Source organism: Durio zibethinus, chromosome 14 (assembly GCF_047325235.1).
Source record: "Durio zibethinus cultivar Kanyao isolate XHJ-2024 chromosome 14, ASM4732523v1, whole genome shotgun sequence".
NCBI classification, from domain to species: Eukaryota; Viridiplantae; Streptophyta; class Magnoliopsida; order Malvales; family Malvaceae; genus Durio; species Durio zibethinus.
In genome coordinates this window covers 19,617,406-19,638,409 of record NC_143175.1, presented here as the reverse complement: position 1 = coordinate 19,638,409, position 21,004 = coordinate 19,617,406, and the positions used below count along the sequence as shown (strand labels likewise).

The 21,004-nt window shown below is 33.7% G+C and overlaps 1 protein-coding gene across 4 annotated transcripts; it reads right to left on the bottom strand.

Moving 5' to 3' along the window:
- Positions 1-2,937: 2,937 nt before the first annotated feature.
- On the bottom strand, positions 2,938-20,663 carry LOC111293600 (Zn-dependent exopeptidases superfamily protein). Of its 4 annotated transcripts, none has more exons than XM_022886376.2 (14): positions 20,534-20,663; positions 19,555-19,909; positions 18,843-19,081; positions 18,054-18,210; positions 16,739-16,816; positions 15,951-16,025; positions 15,673-15,792; positions 9,803-9,967; positions 9,106-9,628; positions 8,681-8,837; positions 7,034-7,143; positions 5,300-5,412; positions 3,981-4,332; positions 2,938-3,522 (listed from the first exon to the last, which is right to left on the bottom strand). In XM_022886376.2, the coding sequence occupies exons 2-14, from the start codon at positions 19,891-19,893 to the stop codon at positions 3,200-3,202; spliced, it is 2,751 nt and encodes a 916-aa protein (XP_022742111.2). In that variant the 5' UTR covers positions 19,894-19,909; positions 20,534-20,663; the 3' UTR covers positions 2,938-3,199. The 4 variants fall into 4 exon arrangements, with proteins under 4 accessions (XP_022742111.2, XP_089599820.1, XP_022742112.2 ...); XM_022886378.2 differs by lacking the exon at positions 2,938-3,522 and adding an exon at positions 4,577-4,632 and having other exon boundaries at positions 4,122-4,332; XM_089743694.1 differs by lacking the exon at positions 15,673-15,792.
- Positions 20,664-21,004: the final 341 nt, after the last annotated feature.

Genomic DNA, 21,004 nt, shown 5'->3' with positions numbered 1-21,004 from the left:
TTGCCTTCGTGCTAAATCCATTGCCAAAAACACTAAAAAAAATGTCAACTGGACTAAAACTGAAGCAAAAGCGTGATGAAAGGTGAAGACCATGTTTTCATAGAAAAAAAAAAAGGACCGTGTTAATTTCTTGAGATTGTGTTTCTTAATGTTTCACGTAACAGTTCAAAAGGTTTTAATTCAATTATATCAATGAAAATGAAATTAAATAATTAATTAAACATATAAAAGATAATAATTTAATTTGATTCAATTTAATTGACTTACGTTTACGAATGAAAAATAAGATTTATTAATTATAAAAAATTATAAACATATATCAAATCAATCTCATTCAATAATTAATATTTATAGATCCTTTCAACTAGTTTTATAAAATATTCTCAATTCAAATAAACATATATTTACGTGCACTCATGCTCCATACCCATGTGAACCCTGTTAATCTCTTCTGGTTCACTTATATGCATCATATTTGTATGAACACTTTTAATTTCTTCTAGTACACTAAAAAATATATAAACATACACTCATTTATAAATATACATTTATAAAATATAAATCTCTAATAAAACGTAAATTTTTAATAGTTTTATGAGTTATTTATCCTATAAAATATTATAATCTCTTATATATTTTTTTTCATATTTAATCTTATATAAATTTTATCTATTTATAAATATATTAATTTGTTTATTAAGAATTTAAAAAAAAAAATTTTTTTGAATATTAAATTTATCTATTAAAAAAATTTTTTTTAAACACTTTTTTTATAAATTATTTTATCATTAAATAATATTTAACAATTTTAAATAAATCTCTTAAACTCATTATTTTTAACACTACAGGAAGTGGTTGTGGGATATAACGAATGAAGTTACCGATGTTCCCTTTTTTTTTCCCCAATCTACAACTGAAATAGTGAGAATTTTGACCAGTAACAAGATTCCTGAAAATGGACTTTTTAAATAAAGAAAAAAAAAAGAAAGAAAATCCATTGGAGATCTATTTCTCTTTAAAGCATGAATTTGAGAGCACTGGCAGTCCTTTGAACCGGATTTCAGTGTCGAGTATATCTAATAATTTTAAATATAATATGATATGAATATAAATAAAAATTATAAAAATAATATAATTTAAAATTTTAATAAAATTTATAAATAAATTTAATAAAATTAAAAAAATATTTTATATTTTTATATTAATATAAATTATAACACATAATTTTTATATAAAATATAATATAAATATATAAATATTTAATATTTTATACAATAAAAATATATAAATTATCAAATCTAACAATATCTCTAAAATTCTTCTAATCTCCATGGCTTTCTTGACCATTTCCTACCTCTGATAAATGCAATCAGAAAACCAGTGCCAAAACAGCGGCAATAGATAATAACAAATTTTTATTAAACATAAGGTTGAAAACAAAGTTTCTTTTCTTTTTCAAACATAAGGTTGTAAAACAAAAAATCAAACATATGTGATTGTAGCCGCATGCCACGTGGGTGCCTCAACCAAATGAGACAACGTGACGATAACAATGGATATAGAAAAGGACCTTTTTGCTCACGAGGTGAATTATTTTCGGGGTTAATTGCGAAGGGCAATATTGAGATATTTTTATTTTGGTTTTGGATTTTGACATTTCAAGGGTCAGTATCAATCTAAAAAAATGATGTAGTTGATGAGTGGCATCCCACTCTTGTTAAATTCCAACGGGAGACAACTTCCAAGGGTGGGAAGTAGTGATGGCAATGGTCGGGCTGGGGCGGGTTTTTGCTCGTCTCGAATTTGATCTGATTTTAAATATGTAATATCCGAATTCGTACTCGATTTGATAATTTTTTTATTTTTAACACTCGAATCCGACCCGACATTGTATAAAATTAAATCCGACCCGAAATTAATAAAATATTATTTTAAATATAAATATAAAATTAAATATATATAAAATATATAATTAAATATAAAATTAAAAAAATAATTTTTTTATATATATCGGGTCTGGTAGGGTCGGGTTTGCTCAAAACCCGACCTCGATCCGAACCCGAAATTTTTTTTACTCTACTCGATCCGATACCCGATTTTCAAAAAAAAAAATCAATCCTAAAAGATCGGGTCGGGTCGAAACCCGACGATTTCGGGTGATTTTGCCCACCCTAGTGGGAAGCGTCTTTCACATGAAATTGAAGCACACTTTCCCACACTTTTATGGCTTCATTGCTATTCTTTTCTTTTGACCATTTCCTAAATGGGCACAAATTCATAATTTGATTGGCCACTGATTTGAATGATTCTTACTACGTCCAAAAGAAAAAAAATGAAAAGCAAGCGATGGGTTATTTTTCCATATTGCTAATTACATTCAAAAGTCAAAAGCAATATTGATATTGTTCTATTATATAATAATTTTTTATTAAAAAAATCAAATTTAGTAGTAGTTTTCATAAATTTAGGCAATCATGAAAAATGAAAAAATTAGTTGATGCTATGATGAGATTGATACAACGAGATATCATACACAAGTTAATGAAGTTAGTTCAATTGGGGGTAATTTGGCTTACATTCTCGCTATAATGAACTATAGATGTTTTCTTTTTTTTCTCCTTTTTGTTTTACATTAGAATATTTTTTCAATGCATCGTTTTTAGTTGTTAAACTCTTATCCCGTGAAAAGTTGATAATGCTTCTAACCAGGTCGGATTGAAGTTCTTCACTCATGTTGAAAAGACTTAGGAAACTGATCTTATACACATCTTGGAGTATGCCAAAGCTAAATAACGGACCATTCATAAATAAAAGAATGTAATAAGAACTGAAACCCGAGCTTAATTCTGTTCGTTCAGTACCTCTAAAATTTCTCTAATCTCCATGGCTTTCTTCACCATTTCCTACACCTGATGAACGCAATCAGAAAAGCAATCCTTGTGTCAAAGCAGCAGTAATAGATAGTAACAAATTTTTATTACAAAAATTTGTAAAGTTCTTTACCTACAATTGATAAGTGGAGATAGGTACAAGTAATTTCTGATGCTGGACAAGGTTCTTCACTTACAGAAGAGCGCGAAAAAAAAACGAGAATGCACTGTGTCTCCACTAACTCATCCTATGCACTTATACAAGAAAACCAATATTCTTATAACAAGTCAAGTGGTCCAAAATCTTTATAGTATTTCCTTGCAGGTATCTAAAACTTAACAGGAAGACTACTCAGAAAAGATAAAGTGTGTGGGGATGTGGACTTCCCAAACAATGAACACCACGGTGGAAACTTCTTAAGGACTCTCTCAGCTTTTGGTGTTAATTTGTCAAGATCGGTTCTGAGCTTCAAGAGTGGACGCTGCAACTCTTCCTGTCCCTGCATCTTGTGTGATCGACGCGTGGAATTTTTTGCCCAGAAGAGTGTCAGATCAAACTTTGTTGGTGCATTCTTCCCTCCTGAAACTTGAATAATATGCCATCCATCTACACTGCTCTTACCATCCGCTGGGACTACCTCCTTTGAATCCACTGCATTCAAGGTTAAAACTAAGATTGATAGACAACAGACAGACAGACAGACAGACAGACAGACAGACAGATAGACGAGAGAATCAAGGATAAAGTCGGACAAGCAATAACATCATACTAATTGGTGCAGTAGAACTAATTTTCAGTATTGAGTTATAGCATAGTCTTTATCTGGAATCCTACACCTCTCTCCAAAAGTCTATGGAGAAAGATAATAACAGTGATATCACAAAGAAAAACTAGAAGACACCCAAACCAAAATGATCCGATCCAAAGTAAACCAAACCAAACCCAACCCGACAACCCAATTGACACCTCTACCCTCCTCTCATTTTACATATCCGCCTTTTTCCTCTTCATGGTTTGTTCGCTCTAAATAGGGAAAAAGAAAGGAACAAATGCAAGTATGCCAATGAGAATATAAGAAAAATGACACACATGAGCAAACTTCATTATACCTTTAAACATGAAATCTTCTATTTCCTCGGTATTGATTGCAAGAAACCAGCGTTTGGACCTCTTTGTATCAATTACCACTTGTGTGATTCTCTTATCACCATTTGTGTCATTAACAACATCTAGTGCAGGAATATCAGACTCATTCCATCCCCCTTCGGTTTCATCAAAGGTCAAACAGCCATATTTGACTGAAAAAGTAACAAAATCAATGACCTTGTGTCTGCCACAGACAAAGCCCTCTTTAATTTGGTCAATTTCCTTGGTCAACTTTCCAGGAGTTATGGAAGATAGAGATACAAATGAGTTAGGCTTTTCACCAAGTCTTCCTGTTGTATCCACAACATGCACCACCTGGGAACCATAAAAATTTTTGTTATCTCAAGAAGATATAAAAACATATTTAATTAGATGCTAGAACTATGCTAAGTTGCTAACACCATTCAACAAACCTAACAATACATTCAATAACAGAACTGATTCTATTATTAAAAAACAAAGACAATTGAATTTAAACATGAATGTAAAACATAATTGAGAGCAGCCCAAAGGAATCTGTTAAACTAATTCAAACTAAAAAAGTAACCTGGAAATTTACCAGTAAAGAAAGAAATGAAAGTTCCATGTAGACATTAAGTACTGAAGCACAGTATTCTGAAAATAGTTGTTTAAATGGTATCAGAATATCAGGTGGATAAACTATGTTAATGAAAAAGTTAAATTACAAAGAAAAGTACCTCCACTTTTTCAGGCTTAGCTTATGTGAAAATGACACAATAATACATGTTCCCTCCTAATTAAAAAGCAAGGATACTACTTCAAACTCTGGTGAAAATTATTTCTAACTTCAGGTAATCATTACAAGTCACAGCCAAGTATAAATATCAAGAGGAAGAACCTCATATAAGATTATTAATTTAGTTTCATTTCTAATCCTTCTCTTTATGGAAAACAAGATAGAAGACAACCATAGCTGTTAGAATTAAAAACTATATATTTTAGCCCTTTCCTATTAGCTTAAACTTAGAGGATTGGTGGTTCTCTAATAAACTAAAATCCGTTCTTGCTCTTTAAAGCTAAGCTGCAAACATTAAAAAGGGGGCTCCAAGCAGCTGCAAGAATCTTTCATAACAAATTAAATAAATTAAACATTTCATTCATTAAAATTCTTGGATTCAAGAATCAAGATACTGAACCACAAACAGAACATTTTTTCAAGTTATAACGCCAACAATGACAACTATCATTAATATGATGAAAGGTAACACCTTGATATAGTTGTTTAAGAATGCAATAGTTAAACTATAGGCATGAAACTTACATTCACAGCTCTGGCAGTGTCCTCAGTGAATGGAGGAATTATACCAGAAAATACCGCAGCAAGTGACAGAACAAACAAAATACAAGTTGAAAGGACAATAGATGTTTTTGCACCTACAAAGTGGTCACACAACATGAAGAGAATAAACAAGCATTTCAAAAAATAATTGTTTGATAAATAATTGGAGCACATCAATGACAACATAGGAAAATATTTTCGAAGAGATGGTTAATAGGAAAGTAAGGAGGAAAGTAATTGACTCTGGGAATAGAAGAGTTGGTTAATCTTGCAAAATATTTTCAAAGAAATAAATGACACCCAAGAAGCCCTTAAATCTTAACTACATGGGTGATAGAATGTCAATAGCTCGCTTAGACAAATTCATTCACTTTGTAAGCAAAACACTAAGATTATGGTTTCATCATGGACAAAATTGCTTTTTTTCCTATAAAAAAGGCTATTCTTTTGGTCCAGTCGAACATGTTGGTAGTTAGTAGGTAAATATGATACTAATTTATCAGTTCAATCAAGTTTCTATGTCCAGAGGGCCGAGGTATTTCAGTAATCTTTTGTTTTTCGAGAATCGGCCTTAATTCTGGTTCATTGGTCTTGTATTTAGCCAACTTATTTGGCTTCCATATAGTCTTTAATTTATAACATTAGCCTTGTTCTTAAGTCTCATCAGTTAGGAGTCCTAGCCAGGAATGATGAGTTAGTATTTGCCTATTTACATCTCTTTTGTACTACCAGAGTTGCTGGAGTTGGATCTTTTAATAAAAATCTGAGTTATTAAGTTCAACTCTTCTTTTTCTTTCTATACACTACCACGGTGTCTTGGAGTACTACTCATATAGATAAACTGTGTTTTTATTTTCCTCTAGTTTTGCTGCTGCTCAGAATTTCCAGCATCCTTTTCCCCTTAATGACAGTTGAATCAGAACCCAAATGATTCCTATACCTTAACCTGAGTTCCTACCAAAGCCATAAACCCCAAAATCCCTAAATTCTATCCCCAGCTCACCAACACCAAAGTAGGCAGACTTCCTGAGGTCTGTCCTACACCTGGGGGACATCCTACATATGGCAGGAACATCTGGCAAATTTCAAAGCAGGCCAAAGATCAATTAACCATACACATTCTGCACCATCAACTCATTACTCACTGGTGCATTTGTTATGATGCCCACAGTTAAATAATAATAATACAACAGTGGTATAATTAGATTATTTTGCTCAGCCTTAAGTTCTTAGTTTTGCAGGATCATCATGCTTTTAGCTGATGATCAAAAAACTTAATTATTTATCAATTGTTTATAAATTAGGGGATCTATAAGGATAGTTTAAGCAATTGATTATATTATCATCTTATAATGCAACAGTCAATGAAATTGAAACTGTTCAGCATGTTCCAGAAGCAGAAGGGTATGTGAGCATATCTGGCTCATGCTACTGCATACAATTGACTCTAAATAACATTTCCTGGATCAAATTCACATCTGTTCAAACTTCAAGGTCACCCCCTTTTATGCCTAAAAGGCAAATACTCTGACCTTATATTTAGGTGTATTGACTGTCCTAATGGCTAAATATATATGTATTTTTTTGTCTTGATATTCATTGACCAATCAAACCTAATGATGACAGCTCATCATCACTAACAAAAATGTCAATGCCAAGGGCAACATAGAAAGCATTTGTAATAAATAAACACCTGCATCTAGGATAAATAAATACCTGAAAGATGAATATACGAAAGGAGATACACTAGAGTCAGGCATATAACAACTGCAATAAAAATGGAAAGTGCCACACTCGGCAGCCACTCAGGACTATCGCCTGGATTTCTACACAAGCATATAAAGCATGGTCAGCAGTGCTTTTATAAAATCACTAAAGCAAGTATAAAATCTAAATTCCAAAACTAAACTAAGAAAGGTTTTCTTTAGAGCAACAATATCAAAAGTTTTTCCACTTAAACAGACCATGCTATGCCAATCCGGTATATAGCACAAAGGATGTCAACTGGCATACTGTCTAAGCACAAGAAAGATAGACAAAAATCCAGAAATCAGAATATCAGAACATGTCTCCACTACACAACTCTAAATTATCAGGAATTCAGGATTTTGGGTCTTTATGAATTCTGATGATAAGGTTGCATAACAGTAAGGTAAAAGATCCCAGACCCCAAATCCCCAAAAATTTTAATAATTATGTTAAAGATAGTATACTTTCACATCTTTTTGTTGATATATTTACTATGAAAAACTTGGATAAAATCAAAGAGTGCATCCAGTATCCTGTGTGCTGACAAAATACCAGTTAGGCTAAGGGAAATTTTATAGTTTTACTACCAATGCTTTACACATTTGTCTATCGAGTAGCCAAGTACCATCATGTGTAGAAATGAGTATAGCTAAGATGATGAAGCTATAATGGATAATTCCCTCCCTCAACAACCCCCAACACCCCCCCCCCCCAACACAAAAAAAAAAAAAAAACCCCAAAACACGCACACACACACACAGAGAAAGAAGATAAAAAGTACAAATGAAGTTCCCTGAGAGAAGGCAAGCATTGCGTCAATAGAAAAAAAAAAAAGAGGGAGACCATTTAATGTGATTTGGAAAAGTAAAATAAAGCCCTACAAATGCTTGGAAGAAAATGCAACCATGTCAAATAGGGGAATGGAAGATTGACAACAAGAGTCGAAACAATCAGAAGGACCTTGAGTTTACTGATCCTATGTGATCCTAAATAGAGTAGAATGGCGTAAAAAGGATCAATGTATTTAATCACATACAGTGTGGCAAAGCTTAATTTATTTGTATTTATCACCCTTGTTATAACAAAAAGAGAGGAGTTAAAGCCAGTGATACAGTAGTACAAACTCTATACATTCGTGCTTTTCAGGGAAAAATAGCTCTATACTTTAGCAAGATCCTAACTAAGGTGTCAAGAAAAATATTACTGAAAGAAATTTCTCAAGATAAACTTCCTCATAAGCTCAATTCAAATATGTTAATCACCATAATGAAACAAAAGTAACAAACTAATTTTGGTACACATTCATGCCGTCCAACTAATATCACATGAATCTATATGCACAGAACTCAAGGTTGGATGATCTGTAAAACTGAATATCACTTGAGACCTGAGGCATATCCTCTGAATATACGCATTGAAGGTTTGGCAGCAACCACAAAGTTTAAGATGATTTATTTTCTATTATTTGTTGATAAAGCAAAAAGGCAGACAACTACTCTCTTATCAGCTACAGAAACTTACTCATGCTGACAGTCAATGACATGAGAAAGGGTTAGGATAGAATCTCAACCAAGGGGCAAACATTCAAAGTAAGAATCATCTTATAAATTTTACCTGTCAAATCGTACACTAAGTCCAATGATTGTGTTAGCAAATCTAATGAATATGCCAGCTGAAACTAAAATCGGAATGGCCAAGCCCATCAACAGAGTTGCAAGTTTGAGAGGTTTTGGTAACCGAACTGGGGTTAAAGTTGCTTCCAACAAGCCATCTAAGGAATATAGTAAAGAAAATTAGTCTAAAGCAAATACCATCAAGATAATGTATTCCAAATATTGATCAGAAAAAAAAAAGATAAGTAATTTCACATGTGTTATTAACATTAATTATGCCAGGCATGCATCCACACTCCACAGTGGCACAATTCAGAACAATGGACATTGTTCTTCTTAACATCAACAGACTTCAGATTCATCCAAGTTACGGAAAGTAATGGAGTTATTCTTGTGCAAAAGGCAAACTAGTAAATGTCAGCTTACATGCAAATGCCGGTGGAACTAGCCAAACAAGAGCAACGTATGATGATCCGATTTTATAGTAAGTTCCTATAATTAAAAGAACAAGCCACTGAAGAGAACCAGCTTTATAGAGCCATCTTTCAGTCTCTAACTTGATCAGATCAGCTTGGATAACAGGTGACAGCCGTTTTCTCTTGGCATAAACATTTGATAAATATCTTTGCAAAACAAGATAGCCCAAATGCTGACCAGTTAAAGCCCCAAGAAAAGCAGGTGCAGCAAATAACCCAACCACCATCCATGGGGTTGAAACATATGGCACAGGTGATGAAGATATCAGGGGTAGGATCAACGCAACAAGAGCTGAGAAACTTATTGAAAATATCCACATGAGGATAATACTTAAACATGACAAGACCAATGAAAATACAGCTGTATAACCACCCATAAGCAAAGATGTAGTCCATATCAGAAGAGATTGCATTATCACCGAATTATGAAGCATGTTTGCAAACCGTTGACGGTAAACAACCATATATTGCCCCTGAGATCAACAAAGTTTTAGCAATAACATCCTGCAAAATTTTCATGGTAGCCAAAATGCTCCATGAAACATTATAACATGGCTAGCTAGGAAATAAAATTGTGAAGGACAAAAAGGAAAGAGGGAAAGCGGATTTCAAAAACAAGAACTATGTGCCAAAGATTATGAAGGTACCAAAATATCAAAAAATACAGCAGTTTCCTGGTTAGATTGTCTGTCATCATCCGTTGCTTTGCCTTTTGAAAGATGAGAGGATGGTGCAATCTGAAGCAGGAAAGCAAGCATATTTTCTCCAAGATGCTGAAGAGATCCTGATTTTAATAGCTCCAATTTGTCATTCTGCAGAAAATATTCAAATTTAAATATTCTGAAATAAGAAAAGAATTAGAGTTGTCAATCTATTTTGTCTCCCTTTCTTTTTTGTTTCTTAATTAGCACTGAAAAAAGGATTAAAAATGATTAATTTCCCTCTTTTACTTTAATTAATTAATTTAGTTATACTAGGATTTCATTAATTGTCTCATAGACTATGAATTGCTTCCAAGACCAAGAATGCAGGAAGGTAATATTGAGATTCAATGGAACTCCAAAAGTGAAAAAATAATAGTATGTCAAGACTAAGCACTAGGTTAATTGAACTAGTTGATACGTCTGAGAAACTAATAACTTAAATATTTAAAATGCTTTCTGTACCAGGTGAAAATTAGCATTTTCGTCTTTTTAATTCTTTATAAATATAAGGATGTTAATTAGATTTGCTAATGAAAGTGCAGCTTATGATACTAAATATCAAGTATTCTAGTTAGAGGGTAACCGGTCACTTTTATGTGCATCACATCATGTAAACCATTAAACCGGAAAAAAAAAAAAAAACCTGCTTTCACACTTTTTGTAAATTACTAAAACCATGAATGTTATTGAGTAAAATTATTTGAATTTTAAATATTTCAGTACTATTTTCAAACAAAAAGCTAGACATATGATCAATTTAGTCCCTAGTTTGTCTTGATTAATTTTCAAACTTGATTATATATCTGAAATTGCAAAAATCATCATTAAATGGTGCCTTATCCAACTTCAATGCCAATAATTCTTGGATTGGTGGCATGACCCAAATAATAATCATCATTATTGAATTTGGTAAACTTAATTAGAGAGGGATCCATTAAGGAGAGCCTTGAGCTTCGAAGATGCCATTTTTTCCATATGGCACCTTTCATTGGTTACTCCTTTGTCTTGTAATTATCACAAGGATATCATCTTTCTATTAGTTCAACCAAGCATATTGTGTCTTTCGACTGGCTGATCATAACGGCTTCCCATTGATAAAAGCCCATCCTTAAAAGCTTTAAATCTCACTTATACACTATTCAGGAACTTCCAATTGGTCACTGACACCTTTGTCCACAAATTAATAACTCTCTCTCCTTTTCCATCATTTTACAGTCTGCACCATCATAATGCACTCTACTTATTTCCACAAACACATCATACCTGTAAAATTCAGATGATAATATTATGAGCTTCATCTGCACACTACATACTCAGAGAACATTATAATTACCAACTCTTACATTATAAAATTATTCAGTCCATCCTGTGGTTCAATCAATTTAGCTCCTGCTCCCTAAGTTTACAACCACTCAATGGTTCTCTAGCCAGCCTCCCACTCGTCTACACAGTCTCTGACAAGAACTGAAAACTGTGGGAAAACACTTATTTACAGCTGGTTGTAATCTTGTAATCTGTATATTTATATTTGTATCTCTAGAATTAAGTATTTGTATCCCTAGAATTAAGGAAGATTTAGTTTCCTAGTTTAACCCCTAGTTAGTTGTATATAAACCTAAGATTCTTGTATAATTGTTAATAAGCAGTTTTTCAATATACATTCAATTTCCACATGGTATCAAAGCTTTAGGCTCTTCTTGGGAAGAAAAATTTTCAGCCTTCATTGCCGACTTTTTTAGGCCTTCATTGCCGAATCCTGTTTAGGCCTTCATTGCCGAACCCTTTCAAAGAAAGATATCACTATCACCCAATTTGAGGAAATGTTAACTGAAAAAATCACTGGAGTACTACAGATGTCTCAGAAACAAAGAGAGTTTAACAGGGAAGAGATTGAAAAGCTGAGAAACTTATTGAAAATCCTTGAAAAGCCTACTATGGTATGTTCTTTGGGTAAAGTTTCTAGTTCAGGTAAAGCTTCTGGTTCTCATGGATTAAATGTCTCGGCTAAGCCTATTACGAGTTCTTGGGTCATTGACTCAGGAGCCACAGACCACATGACACATTCCCCACAAAAGTTTAGTACATATAACCTGTGTCCTAGTAATAAGAAAATTGTTGTTGCTGATGGTTCACTTACCACAGTGGCAGGATTAGGAAATGTTCAAGTTAATCCCTCGTTTGTTCTCAAAAATGTTCTTCATGTTCCTGGATTGTCTACTAATCTGATATCTATACAAAAACTTACCAGAGATATGAATTGCAAAGTAACTTTTTATCCCTCTTATTGTGAATTTCAGGACCAGAGTTCGGGGAAGATGATTGGACTTGCTAAGGAGAAGGATGGACTATACTATCTTGAGACATCAAATAACACAAGTAGTATCAAAAATAGTTTACCTTTGTCATTTTTTTTTGAAAAATCTTCCAATAAAGACAAAATCTGGCTTTATCATTTTCGTCTTGGACATCCTTCTTTTGGAACCTTGAGAAACATGTTTCCTTCTTTGTTCAAAGAATTAAATGTTGAAGATTTTCATTGTGATATTTGCGAATTTGCAAAACATAGACGTGTGTCTTTTCCAATCAGTAACAAAAGAAGTTCTACTCCTTTTTACTTGATTCATAGTGACATTTGGGGTCCCTCTACAATTCTTAATATTTCTGGTGCGAGATGGTTTGTTTCATTCATAGATGATTGTACTAGGGTCTCTTGGGTTTTTTTACTTAAATCCAAATCAGATGTGAATAGTGTGTTTTTAAGCTTCCAAAACATGATCCAAAATCAATTTGGAGTAAAAATCAAGAGATTTAGGTCTGATAATGCAAAAGACTACTTCAACCAGAGTCTATCCACTTATTTTCAAAAAGAGGGGATTATCCATGAGTCATCTTGTGTTAATACTCCACAGCAGAATGGAGTGGCAGAGAGAAAAAACAGTCATTTATTAGCCACAACCAGAGCCTTTCTTTTTCAAGCAAATGTACCTAAATCTTATTGGGGGGAAGCTGTTCTCACTGCCACACACATTATAAATAGGTTACCTTCAAGAGTTTTGGGATTTAAAACTCCTATGGAACTACTCTCACAATTTTATCCCAACCTCAATACCACAAACAATCTCACACCTAGGATATTTGGTTGTACATCATTTGTTCATGTTCACAGTCATAACAGGGGAAAGTTGGATCCAAGAGCGATTAAGTGTATTTTTGTGGGGTATTCTTCAACTCAAAAAGGATATAAGTGCTATCACCCTCCTAGTAAAAAATTTTATGTGTCTGCAGATGTCACTTTTGAAGAAAATAAACCATTTTTTACTCAACCTTATCTTCAGGGGGAGACTTCATTCATGGAAGATAAGGATAAAGACTTCTTTTTGCTTGATTTGCCCCCTTCTTCAACATTTACACCCATTAATTCTTATGAGTCGAAACCTGTTTCTGCTGAGCCCAAGTCAAACATTGAATTTGAGTCTGAACCCATTCCAAATACGAAAGATGTGACAAAGGATAATATTGTTCTTGATTCTATGAAGGAATTACAGGTGTACTCAAGAAGAAAAGTTTCAGATCCTGAACCAGTGCCAGTCCAAGAACCTGATCCTAACTCTGGAAATGAGGTAACTACAGTTTTTGACTCTGTTTCTTAAAATGAACATGAATCTCCTAAAACTATAGCTAGTGATTATGATTTGCCTATTGCCATTAGGAAAGGAACCAGAGAATGTACCAAGCATCCACTATACCCAATATCTAATTTTGTGTCATTTGAAAAATTCTCACCATCCCACAAAAATTTTCTTGTGAGCCTAAACACTATTTCTGTTCCAACTACATTATCCGAGGCATTATCCAGTGAGAAATGGAGGCAAGCCATGAAAATAGAAATGGAGGCCTTAGAGAAAAATCAGACATGGGAACTGGTAGAGTTGCCTAAAGGAAAAAATTCAGTGGGGTGTAAATGGGTTTTCACTGTAAAATACAAGGCAGATGGTACTGTTGAAAGGTATAAAGCCAGGTTAGTGGCTAAGGGCTACACTCAGACCTATGGAGTGGATTACCGGGAAACCTTTGCCCCAGTTGCCAAGATGAATACAGTTAGGATTTTGTTATCATTAGCTGCAAATTACAATTGGCATCTTCAACAATTTGATGTAAAGAATGCTTTTTTACATGGTGATTTGGAAGAAGAAATATATATGAAGGTTCCACCGGGATTTGAAGGTCATCTAGCAGCAAACAAAGTATGCAGGTTAAAAAAGGCTTTATATGGCCTTAAACAGTCTCCTAGAGCTTGGTTCGGGAGATTTGCCAAAGTGATGCTAGCAATGGGATATAAACAGAGTCAAGGAGATCACACATTGTTTATCAAGCACTCTGATTCAGGGAGAGCCACAGTTCTATTAGTGTATGTTGATGATATAATTGTAACTGGAGATGATGAAAAAGAGAGAGAATCTCTAAAACAGTGTTTGGCTAGAGAATTTGAGATAAAAGAGCTAGGGAGATTGAAGTATTTCCTAGGAATTGAAGTAGCTCACTCACGGCATGGTATTTTTATCTCACAACAGAAATATGTGATGGATCTTCTGAAGGAAACTGGGAAGCTTGCATGTAAACCTGCAAATACTCCTATAGATCCTAATCATAAAATTGGAGAAGCTAATGAAGATGCTGCTGTAAATAGAGAGATGTACCAAAGATTAGTTGGAAGACTCATTTATCTCTCACATACTAGACCTGATATAGCATATGCTGTGAGTGTGGTAAGTCAATTTATGCATAGTCCTAAAGAAGTGCACCTACAGGCTGTCTACCGTATATTGCACTATTTGAAGGCCAATCCTGGGAGAGGTATCTTATTCAAAAGAGATTCGGGGTTAGTTCTAGAAGCATATACAGATGCTGATTATGCAGGTTCAGTAACTGATAGAAGATCTACCTCAGGCTACTGCACTTTCTTAGGTGGTAATCTTGTGACTTGGAGGAGTAAAAAACAGAATGTGGTGGCAAGATCAAGTGCTGAAGCAGAGTTCAGAGCAATGGCTCAAGGAATTTGTGAACTACTATGGTTAAAGATTATCCTAGAAGACTTGAAGATCAAGTGGGATGGACCAATGAGACTCTACTGTGATAACAAGTCTGCAATAAGCATTGCACACAATCCTGTGCAACATGACAGAACAAAACACATTGAAGTAGACCGGCATTTCATAAAGGAAAAACTAGACAGTGGGTTGATTTGTACACCTTATGTATCAACCAAGGGTCAACTTGCAGATATGTTGACTAAAGGTCTCAGCAGTGCAACATTTCAAGAAATTATTTTCAAGCTGGGAATGAAAAACACCTATTCACCAGCTTGAGGGGGAGTGTGGGAAAACACTTATTTACAGCTGGTTGTAATCTTGTAATCTGTATATTTATATTTGTATCTCTAGAATTAAGTATTTGTATCCCTAGAATTAAGGAAGATTTAGTTTCCTAGTTTAACCCCTAGTTAGTTGTATATAAACCTAAGATTCTTGTATAATTGTTAATAAGCAGTTTTTCAATATACATTCAATTTCCACAAAAACATTGGTATTCTATCCTTGCATATCAGCCAGGCTATCAAATTTCAGACATATATATGGATCATAAATAGCATCTAAATAAAGGAGCTTCTCTTATCTAGGCAAAAGTGAAAGACCTAGTAAATCCTATACCTTTGATCAGAGGAATAAAAGATTCCAAATCAACCATAATTTAATGCCAAAATGAAACTTTCCAAGTGAATGGTGAGAAAGAGGCAAAGAAATAGAAAGAAAGACCTTAGTGTGATATACTGCACCATTGTCTGTGTATGCAAAGTCAAGCCCTGAAAGACCAGCAACCTCTCTGTACACTTGGAAATCTGTTGCAGATTTTATGACTCCAGAAGAGAAAAGATCCTACAGCATTTTATTGCTCAGATTTTAAGGTTTCCTTCAAACCTTAGGAAAAATTAACTACCAAAGCATGACATGAAATAGAAAGCATACAAATTATGCACGCACATATGAATGTATGTTTACACACACCCATAGGGAGAAGCAGAAGAAAATCACACCTGAGCTATGATAAGACCAGATGGGTATTTTGCAACTGAAGCAAAGCTCTCCACAGCCAATGGATGAGGTCCAGCCTATCAAGTATAGAACAGAATATAAGTTGACGGGAAATATGGTAAAATATAAGCAAACTAGGTAAGCTAAGGAAATACCAAGTAATCTTGATTTGATTATTTTGAGGTTCAGAATATATAAATGAAAGGACACTGAAATTTTCACATGGTAAATCACAAGAACAACATCACTGAAATCAAATTAATACACAAGGATCTTACAACATGTCATACAAACAGGTGGTAGATTCAATCATATGCTTGATGTCACAAGGTCAAAACAGTGACATAGGAGCACTTCAAACAATAGAAAGTATCCACTTTAAAGAAAGAAAAATAAGCATGGGTGGTATAGCTGTCCAACAATCACTGTTGGTGCCCATCCATGCGTGAGAGGAAGGAGTTCCTAGTTCGTTCCTTCCTGAATTAGCACTGGTGTCTAAAGTTAGAATGGGAAAAACTAGTTGGAATGATCCACCAAGGATACTAATCTCTGTTAACAGCTAACACAGTATACAGCAACCTTCAACCATATAGTTGAAAGAAGGCTGCACAATTGAAACTTTGGTAAATCTGACAAGCAGGTATACCCCCAAACACAGTACAATTGGGTAAATCAGCTTAAGTTTGTGAATGAAAAGTTTTTCAGAATTACCGTTGTCTCATTAAGTGGATTTCATAAAGTTCATACTAATCCCTTGCAACAAGTCAATGGGGGGATTAAAACTATATACCTGGAAAATGCTGGACTTTCCTCCAATACCCATTGCCTCCAAATCAATAGCCATATGAATGGTTGAACTCCAAGGATGCTGCAATAGCAAATTAAAGTGTTAATCCTTTAACTCAAAAGATTTTGTTCTTTTGTTACTTTAAGTACTAGATCTGCACAGTAGCCCTACACATTCACTATTGGAGAAATACTGCAGAAGAATAATCACTCATTCATGTGTCTAAAACCGACAAAACCACAACTTAGAAGAATACAAAGATGAAAAAGTTTCCAAGCACTTGCTAGTACTAGAAACATGATCTAAAAGTAAACATAATTCAACATCTCAAGTAAAAGAAAAAGCTTATCAGTCTACAGATAATTGTCATTTTATTATGTTGAATTCCTTCCCCCGGTTTTTCTGGACTCTCAGGGTATCACTGTCTTCAACTTACAAATTTTTATTAACAGAAAAGGGTATTCTTATTTATTACTGTCTTAACAATTATATTTCAACCTCATCCTCAAATTCACCTTGCCCCCTCGATATTTCTATACTTTCTCTTAATTGTTATGTGGTGAGATTGAATGTTTTAGTGTGAATTGCCTACCAAGCTTAATCATCTAACAGGTTATAAAAATTAACAAATAGATACTAATATTTATCTAAACTTGAACAAGGAGTTATGCTAGAGTTGTCAACTAAAACAATCTAGTGTATGGCAGTAGACATGCTCTTCAACAATCGTAAATAACAAAACCTGCAACATTCTAAATGAATGCCTCTACAATCCCTTTTAAGATTTTCAAACCTATGTAAGCCTTCACCAATCTTCTTCCTGACTGAACTCCTTTCTCTAATTTAGTTTCTTATATTCTTTCTTTGTGGCACTGCTAGATCATGAATCCATGAAGAAAATATATATGCTTTCACTTACATGCTTAACTAGAAATGTATGCAACTGTTCAATTTTACTATAGAAAATTTGTTCAATCGACCATTAAACTATAATAAGAAACTCAGCCATATGGTTCATTCGGGTTAATCCAAGCACTAAACATGGTACACACATTCCTCATGTCTGTTTTATGTAGAGAAGACAAGACAGATAAGATTCTTCTATCTTTATTTTAATCACACTATTTTTCTTGCAAATCTTCCAGTCATTATGTAGGAGAAAACACATGAAGGTATCATCATCAAGGACTAAGAAAAAAGAAAACAACTACATCTACCCAAACCAAACCAAACCATGCACCTTAGAGGCTAATCCTCAAGAAAATCATACATAATACAGTTTAAGTTTTTAAGTGAAGGCCTTGAAAACATGTTCAACCTGTGTTATAAAGCTATGAGCACCAATTAGACCCTCCTCCTCTCCAGTATTAAATAAAAATATCACAGCATTCTTAAATCCATGAGCCCACTGAGAAACTCCCCGAGCAAGTTCTAACATAACGGCAACACATGAGCTGCAATCACCAGCCCCTTCCCTGAAATAACACGACGATGTTTTACACAGAACAAAATCATCAGAATAACCAATGCTGTTAAGCAAGACAAAATGAAGGATAGATTATGATGTCACAAAAAAAGTGGCAGTGTTATGCAATATCCAAAAGTTATGAGAAAGTTTCCAACAGATTATGTTCCCACATGAAAATATTGAGGCCACAGCTACTTGTTGAAATTTTCAAGAAATGAGCTTAAAGTGTTGCAGACTTGCAGTTCATTTTTCCAACAACAACCTTTTACACCAGATTCAAAACTATTTGTTTTGGACCAATAAAAAAAGTTTGTATTTTTTGTTCTTCAGGAAACCAATTAATTAGCTGCCCTTCTCTTTCTTGACTTATCTGAAATACAAATGGCATTATTCACTGGATATTACAATGCTGCCAATTTTATTCTTTGACACTTGGGCATTATACTGGTCCATCAGCAGCATACATACCGCAAGAAAGAATGTAAGAAGAAATTACTGTTAAGACCATTAGACTTAGCTGAATTCAAATGAAAGCAACATCTACAACGTGTCATACACAAAGTATTGCACATTTTCGTCAGAAAAGAAACTTATTTGAACCAACATGGAATAGATTAACAGAGAAGGAAGAAATCATACGTTGAGAAAACAGTATCAATGTGGGAAGAAATCAAAATAGCACTTTCTCCTGCTTCAGGTACATATTTTGGCAAGATTCTTAATATGATGTGATTCAGATCAGAATAGACAAGTGTTCTCCCCACAAACATGCCGCTGACCAGACGACTTGCACCAGAATTAACATGGAAAAAGTCCACTTCAACATCAACCTCCCAGTGAGCTGTTTTTTTAATTTTTTCTGATGCTGCCAAAACATACTGTGTTGAAAGCATATTCAGTTATCTCTAAAACATGATTGCACAAGAAATGGATCACTAGAATAGCCAATGTAATCTAACATATAGGTCAACGAAGATGCATGACGGACTGAAGACTTAAAACAAGCCTTGCAGCTTAAATCATAAAATAAGGGATATCTTCAATCATAAAACTGCAAGTCACCCCTCTAAAAACGAGCATTTTAAGGCAAGATATACCATCAACACCACAATGCCAACCGGTTAATTTTTGTCAACATCACAGTATTCATAGAAAAAGGACCTGAGCTACATCTTATTCAAACGACTGAAATATTCTAATCAAAACCAAAATTAAGATTCTTCCCTTTTTTTCCTAACCGTGTCAAAGAATCCAATAACAATGAAAAGAGAATAGAATATAATCATGATTCAGGACAACAACACAATTATAATCAGCCAAAAATCTGATAAAATGATTTAATGGACCCAACCTGCAGAGCAAGATCGAGAGCATCAGAACCAACAGGATGAGGGCCCAATTCAGTCAGAGCTTTAACATGCTTCATTGCCACCACCTCTGAGAAACCCCTTTTGCCAGCTTGGTCAGCAGTAAGGGGCACAGGCAAACTCTCAAACTGGTAGTGGTGAACAGTCCAAGAAGAGTATATAATCACCGCAAACAATGTCAGCCATACAAATCCTGACCTCCTTGCCCTTTTTATCTGAATACTGTTATTAAATTTGGCTTCCTCATTGGTTTTCAAGGTATCACTTGATTCGTTGGCTGATGTTTTAGGTGAAATTGATGAACTTTGAGACCGCTTTCGCATTTTTTAACCAATAAATCTGCTCAAAATATGACCAAAAGATTGGTTGCAAAAAATATACCTTTTCCTAAACTTGGGACATCAACAGGTTACTAACTAATTCACGAGTAAAGATTCCAAGGACTCGAGTCCTTGAAAATTATCACGAATCTTGACATGAAAACAGAACTAATATCACCCAAGGTCATATAAACATCGCAATTCACAGGCTACTAACTATTCATTACTAATGATTTCATGGACTCGAGTTCATGAAAATTAACACGGAATCTTGACATGGTGCCAAAACTAATATCACACAAGGTGATATTAATATATTCTCATTCATCCTGAACAAAAATTTGAAATTTTCCATGAATTCAAGTCCATGGATCATTACTTTCAATTTTCAAAAGCCATAAACAAACATAAAAGAAATGGATATTTACTGATAAATTGAATTAAATTTAAAATATATATATATAGTATATATAGCAACCTCAAGTCAACGAAACTATAAAAATTACATGAATATATGGCCAATTTAAAAGCTAAAAAAAAAAGGCAGAAACTTTATTAAAAAGAAGTAATCTGAAGTGGGTTAAAAAAAACTTGATGCAAAAAAAAAGGGTTATGAGATAGAAAAGAGAGAAAGGAGACTTACAGCGGAGATTTGATGCAGAAAAGCAGAGCTTTGTTCGGAAGCTTAAGTCCAGCGAAAGCAGAAGATTCGGACTGGGTGCATGCTTTTCTTTATTTCATGGCAGGACCGTATAATTTAATATCTCAGCGTCAGCGTATTCAAAACACATAATACTAAAAAATACTAGTCTTTAATTTTTTTTAATTATAAAAAAATACATAAAATAAAAAGATAAGAGAAAAATTAAATTCAATTAAAAAAAATTTGGATTTAGGGTTTAGGATTATGATTTAAGATTTATGGAATGTTTAAGTTTGTAAGTGGTAATGAGTATTTGAAAATGATATAAATGGCTTTTTTTAAAAATATATTTTGAAACATGAAAATTTTTTTAAAAAATATAAAATGAATTTAAATGTGAGATCTATTTTTTAATTTATGAAATATTTTTATATTTTTATTATTTTATTTTTAATTAATGCTAAATCATTA

Excerpts from the sequence above, each read along its gene's own strand:
- LOC111293600 (XM_022886376.2), bottom strand. The coding sequence starts at position 19,893 with ATGCGAAAGCGGTCTCAAAGTTCATCAATTTCACCTAAAACATCAGCC. Across the intron at positions 16,026-16,738 it reads GAAAGTCCAGCATTTTCCAG|GCTGGACCTCATCCATTGGC; the intron begins GTATATAGTTTT and ends TATACTTGATAG. Across the intron at positions 15,793-15,950 it reads CTGGTCTTATCATAGCTCAG|GATCTTTTCTCTTCTGGAGT; the intron begins GTGTGATTTTCT and ends AAAATGCTGTAG.